At 53.3% G+C, this 6358-nt stretch overlaps 1 protein-coding gene across 1 annotated transcript; it reads right to left on the minus strand.

The window, feature by feature from the left end:
* Positions 1–3823: 3823 nt before the first annotated feature.
* On the minus strand, positions 3824–6067 carry LOC135982246 (uncharacterized). The gene is made up of 2 exons (XM_065588014.1): positions 5359–6067; positions 3824–4364 (listed from the first exon to the last, which is right to left on the minus strand). Exons 1-2 carry the CDS (start codon positions 5933–5935, stop codon positions 3889–3891), a joined length of 1053 nt encoding a protein of 350 aa, XP_065444086.1. The 5' UTR covers positions 5936–6067; the 3' UTR covers positions 3824–3888.
* Positions 6068–6358: the final 291 nt, after the last annotated feature.

Consider the following 6358-nt stretch of genomic DNA (forward strand, 5'->3'; position numbering starts at 1 on the left):
CATTGTAAATCACTCTGGGGATTAGGCAGGAGATTCCTAGAGGGAGGCAGCAGGGTATATGCCCAGAGGCATAACCATAGGTGCCTAGGGAATTCAGGTGCCTACAGGGTTCAGCAATAGCTTTTGGATTGTAGTGGGGGATTTAAGAACCTAAAAACAGGACTTAGGTGCCTACATCTGGGTTTAGGCACCTAAGTAGCTTTGTGAATTCCAGCCCTAGTGCTTTTCAACCGAATGTAAGTGGACTGTTGTCCCCTTACTAAAACTCAGTGGGGTGTTTTGGTTGGCTAGCTCCCAGAACCAAAAGGAAGGAGAAAGGTCGATGGCAAATCAGGACCCTGAGACTGACAGTCCCCAGGAACAATGGGGAGAGGCCAATGCTCCAGGTCAGCCTGATTGACAGGGCAGGCGGGCTAATCGGGGAGTCAGGAGGCGGGGGGGTCTTGTCCTCCGTGTGAGCTGGAGTTGCCTGGGTCAGACAGAGTGGAGCCGAGCTAAGGAGAGAACAGGGGCCCGAGCTGAGCTGGGGAGCAGAACTGTGCCAGAACCGGAGGGGCCAGAGAAGAAGCCCAGGAAGCAGGTCAGTACTGGGAGCAGAATCACAGAAGCAGCACACAGAGCAGACCAGTGCTGGGAGGGGAGCTGCAGCAACGAGAGCCAGAGGGGCAGAGAAGCAGCCCAGGGAGCTGGAGGCAGAGCAGCAGCAGTGCTGAGGCAGAGTGGAGCTGGAGCTGGGGCTGGAGAAGTCCAGAGTGGTGAGCAGCTGGGGAAAGCAAGGGGGACCCTGGGCAGTGGGCCCAGCACAGGGAGACACCCCCAGCCAAGAGCCCCTGCAGGCCAGACTTGGAGGGGGAATAGTAACCCCGAGGGGGCAGGGGCGACGTTGGGAAGAAGGGTCCCGCCACCTAAAACCTGAGAGCATGTGGCCACCGCCAGAGCAAGTGTCCAACCCGCAGCATCCCTGCAGCACAGCCAGGGCCTGAGAAGGAGCCTGGGACTTGTGAGGAACAGACTGAACTTCCCTTACATTCCAGAGATGCTGGTTGTGATGTTCCTGTGCCACAGAGCAGGGTTATGTGTTTTCTTTTAACTTTTCCCATTTTTTTCCTTAATTTTTTTAATTGATTGCTGTTTAATAAATTGTATTTGCTTTGAACTGTATGTAATGATCAATGGGTCAGGGAAGCATCCAGTGCAGAGCGAGCACTCCAGAGTGGGGACACCCTAGCCCCTGCCCTAAGTGACCACAACAAGGTTGAGCCCTCCAGGAATCCTGGGCCCAGCCTTGTTGGGGTTACGAGGACTTTGCCACACATGAGAATGGAAGAGGAGACCTCAAGGGCAGGGAGGCCACTGGGTTAAGGAAGTGGGAGCGAAGACTCAGATCCTTTCGCTAGCTCATTTCACTGGGGTAGTATATAAGCCAGGAAAGTTCCCCACAATAGTGGGACCATTCCCCCACTTACACATAGACTAAGGCCTTGTCTACACTACGAGAGTAGTTCGATTTTACTTGCATCGAATTTTTGGAATCGATATTGCAAAGTTGAACGTGTGTGTCCACACTAAGGACAGTAATTCGACTTTGTGCGTCCACACTAACGGTGAAAGCGTCGACATTCGAAGCGGTGCACTGTGGTCAGCTATCCCACAGTTCCCGCAGTCCCCTCTGCCCATTGGAATTCTGGGTGTAGCCGGCAATGCCTTCTGGGTAACAAAATGTGTCGAGGGTGCTTTTGGGTAACTGTCATCATCCGTCCATCACTCCCGCCCTCCCTCCCTGAAAGCGCCGGCGGGAAATCAGTTCGCGCACTTTTCCAGTCATTGACAGCGCGGATGCCACAGCATTGCGAGCATGGAGCACGCTGCGACCATCGCTGCAGTTGTGGCCGCTCTCAACGCCTCGTAGCTTATCATACAGGTTTCCCTGAGGCAGATGCAGAAAAGTCAGGCAAGGAGGCTACGGCACCGCGGTGATGTCCTGAAGTCTGAGAGTAGCACAGACCTCTCAGAAAGCAGGGGACCCAGCGCCGAGGACATCACGGTGGCAATGGGTCATGTTGATGCCGTGGAACGGCGATTCTGGGCACGGGAAACAAGCACTGAGTGGTGGGACCGCATAGTGCTGCAGGTCTGGGATGAATCCCAGTGGCTGCGAAATTTTCGCATGCGGAAGGGAACTTTCCTGGAACTTTGTGAGTTGCTGTCCCCTGCCCTGAAGCGCAGTGACACCCGGTTGCGAGCTGCACTGAGTGTACAGAAGCGAGTGGCCATAGCCCTCTGGAAGCTTGCAACGCCAGACAGCTACCGGTCAGTCGCGAACCAGTTTGGGGTGGGCAAATCTACCGTGGGGGTTGTTGTGATGCAAGTAGCGAAGGCAATCGTTGATGTACTGCTGCCAAAGGTAGTGACCCTGGGAAACGTGGAGGCGATCATAGATGGCTTCGCAGCGATGGGATTCCCAAACTGCGGTGGGGCCATAGATGGAACTCACATCCCTATCCTGGCACCGGACCACCAGACCACCCAGTACATTAACCGAAAGGGATACTTTTCCATGGTGCTGCAAGCACTGGTGGACCACAGGGGACGTTTTACCAACATCTACGTGGGATGGCCGGGCAAGGTTCATGACGCTCGTGTTTTCAGGAACTCTGGTCTGTTTAGACGGCTGCAACAAGGTATTTACTTCCCGGACCACAAAATAACTGTTGGGGATGTGGAGATGCCTATAGTCATCCTCGGGGACCCAGCCTACCCGCTAATGCCCTGGCTCATGAAGCCCTATACTGGCGCCCTGGACACTGAAAAAGAACTCTTCAACTACCGGCTGAGCAAGTGCAGAATGGTGGTGGAGTGTGCTTTTGGCCGTCTCAAGGGGAGATGGAGAAGCTTACTGACTCGCTGTGATCTCAGCGAAACCAATATCCCCATTGTTATAGCAGCTTGCTGTGTGCTCCACAATCTCTGTGAGAGCAAGGGGGAGACCTTTATGGCGGGGTGGGAGGTTGAGGAAAATAGCCTGGCTGCTGATTATGCACAGCCAGACAGCCGGGCGATTAGAAGAGACCAGCGGGAAGCGCTGTGCATCCGGGAGGCTTTGAAAGCAAAGTTCCTGAGTGAGCAGGGTAACCTGTGACTTTAAAGTTTGTGTACAGAGAAGCTAAACCTGCCCCCGTTTCTTTACCCAGTTAATGTTGACTATCCTATCCAGTTACATACTCCCTTCACCCCCCTTCCAACACACGTTTCGAAATAAAAATAGTTCTACTTTGTTAATGCACACCGTTTTCTTTAATACTGTTTTCACGGGAATTTTTTAAAACTGGGACGCAGACTGTGGTGCGGAGCGGGTGTAGTGTAGTGACGTGAATGCAGCTTCTAAACTCAAGGATTGACAGGCTCCGCTGCGGTGGGATGGTTGTTTCAACGGAGCCTGTCACCCCTCCTGATCGGGACTGTGTGTATGGGGGGTCTATGTGACTTTGTGGCAGGGGTAGGACGGTTACAGATCCCCTGCTGTGTTGCTCTGTGATTCTGCCTAAGGACCGCCGCTTAAGATCTGTAACTGCCCTCCCCCGCCACAAAGTCACAGAGCAACCCACCCCCCACCACATAACATGAAAACAACCTCCCAGACTAACCAGGGTAACTAGTCACTGCATCACTGCACTGTGTATGTGCCCTGCTGCTGTGCCTGCCCCCGCCTATGTACCCTGCCAAAGGTGACTGTCCTGTCCAATTACCAACCCCCTTTCCCCTCCTCCTCCAAAAGAACATGATTGAAACAGTAGTTAACAGAAACATATTTTTTATTATCAACTACACATGGAACTGGGAGGAGAAACTTGGACGGGGGCTTGTGTCAGGCGGGAAGGAAAGAACTTTTCAAATTCTGGGGAATGAGAGCCTTCTGCTACTAGAGCTCTCTGCAGGGGTGGAGTGAGAGTTAGCAGGGACTCTGCCGCCTCTCCTTCTTTGCACTTTGGGTGAGGTGGGTATGGGACTTGGTGGCGGGGGAGGGCGGTTAGAGATGGACTGCAGCGGGGCTCTGTCCTCCTGCCTCCGTTCCTGCAGAACATCCACAAGGTGCCGGAGCGTGTCTGTTTGCTCCCTCAGTAATCCAAGCAGCGTTTGAGTCGCCTGCTGGTCTTCCTGCCGCCACCTCTCCTCCCGATCCATGTTTGCTTGGTGCATTCGGGTCAAGTTCTTCCGCCACTGGGTCTGCTGTGCTGCCTGGGCTTGGGAACAGGCCATAAGCTCAGAGAACATGTCCTCCCGTGTCCTCGTCTTCCTACGCCTAATCCGCACTAGCCTCTGGGAGTGTGATGCCAGGCTAGGTTGTGAGACAGTCGCAGATGGGGCTGTGGAAATGGGAAAAAGGGAGTGAATTCCTCAGAAAGATAAATGTAGTTGTGAACAAAGAACATAGTCTTTCTCTGTGAACAAGACCATGCACAGCACCTATCACATGCGCACTCAGCACAAGGTCGAATTCTCGGCCTTCGCATTCAGTGCCTGGGGTCTTGCACAGCACATTTGAGAAGCGGGGCAGCACAACGGAATTTCTGTTGCAGGCAGACATGGTAAGCCGTAGACTTGTGGCAGTTTAAAACTTTTATATTACCACTGGCCTCATTTCACATTTAAAGCAATGTCAGTTCCTGCTGCCAGCAATCCGGCAAGTGGGAACTCTGCCCCTGTCCCACCCCCTTGCGGCTGTCCCCGGGAACGATCCCTTTCGGCTGCCCCTCTCCCGCCTCCACCGCGTGGCTACAAACCAGCGGTTACAGTTCTGTAAAGGAACGGGCAAGCAGTCCCAACACTAACATTCCCCTACCTAATTCAAAGCAGGTCACCATGGGCGACATCACCCTGATGAGGATCTCTGAGAGCGAGAGAGAGAGAATGCTCCGGGAAAGCCTCCAAAGACCAGGGCCGTATGCCGCCCTGCTGTGCAGAGCAATGATTCCCGAGTACTTGATAGTCTCGTGGCGCGGCAACGTGTCGTACTTCGGAGGACCCAATAAGGCCGCTCTTCCCAGGAACCTCATGCAACGGCTTTCCAATTACCTCCAGGAGAGCTTCATCGAGATGTCCCAGGAGGATTACTGCTCTATCCCCGGACATATAGACCGCATTTTACTGTAGCTGCAGTAGCAGGGAATAAACAGTAGAGCGGCTTGTGCAGGACAATCACGGAAAACCGGACATTGCTAGATTTTTTTTCAAAACTTGCACTGCCCATGACTAAACCGTTAAGTGCCTAGGGCACAGTAATCATGAACAACCCATTCTTTTAATTGTTAATATTCCTGTTCTGTTAAAAATAAATGTTTAGATGTTTACAACACTTACTGGCTGATCCTTCCCCAGATTCTGTGTCCGGGGTAACGGCTGGGGACGCTTCGTAGGGGATCTCTGTAAGGGTGATGAAGAGATCCTGGCTGTCGGGGAAATCAGCGTTGTGAGCGCTGCCGACTGCCTCGCCCTCCTCATCTCCTTCCTCATCTTCCCCGTCCCCTAACATGTCCGAGGAACCGGCCGTGGACACTATCCCATCCTCAGAGTCCACGGTCACTGGTGGGGTAGTGGTGGCGGCCGCACCGAGGATGGAATGCAGTGCCTCGTAGAAACGGGATGTCTGGGGATGGGATCCGGAGCGTCCGTTTGCCTCTTTGGTCTTCTGGTAGCCTTGTCTCAGCTCCTTGATTTTCATGCGGCACTGCGTTGCATCCCGGCTGTATCCTCTCTCTGACATGTCTTTAGGGATCTTCTCGTAGATCTTTGCATTCCGTTTCTTGGAGCGCAGCTCGGAAAGCACGGACTCATCGCCCCACACAGCGATGAGATCCAAGACTTCCCGATCAGTCCATGCTGGGGCTCTCTTTCTATTCACACACTGCACGGCCATCACTGCTGGAGAGCTCTGCATCGTTGCCAGTGCTGCTGTGCTCGCCACGATGTCCAGACAGGAAATGAGATTCAAACTGGCCAGACAGGAAAAGGAATTCAAATTCAAATTTTCCCAGGGCTTTTCCTGTGTGGCTGGTCAGAGCATCCGAGCTCGCACTGCTGTCCAGAGCGTCAACAGAGTGGTGCACTGTGGGATAGCTCCCAGAGCTATTAGCGTCGATTTCCATCCACACCTAGCCTAATTCGACATGGCCATGTCGAATTTAGCGCTACTCCCCTCGTCGGGGAGGAGTACAGAAGTCGAATTAAAGAGACCTCTATGTCAAACTAAATAGCATCGCAGTGTGGACGGGTGCAGGGTTAATTCGATGTAACGGCGCTAACTTCGACATAAACGCCTAGTGTAGACCAGGCCTAAGACACTTCCTGCCCTGATGAATAG

Source organism: Chrysemys picta, chromosome 3 (genome assembly GCF_011386835.1).
Source record: "Chrysemys picta bellii isolate R12L10 chromosome 3, ASM1138683v2, whole genome shotgun sequence".
Lineage (NCBI taxonomy): Eukaryota > Metazoa > Chordata > Testudines > Emydidae > Chrysemys > Chrysemys picta.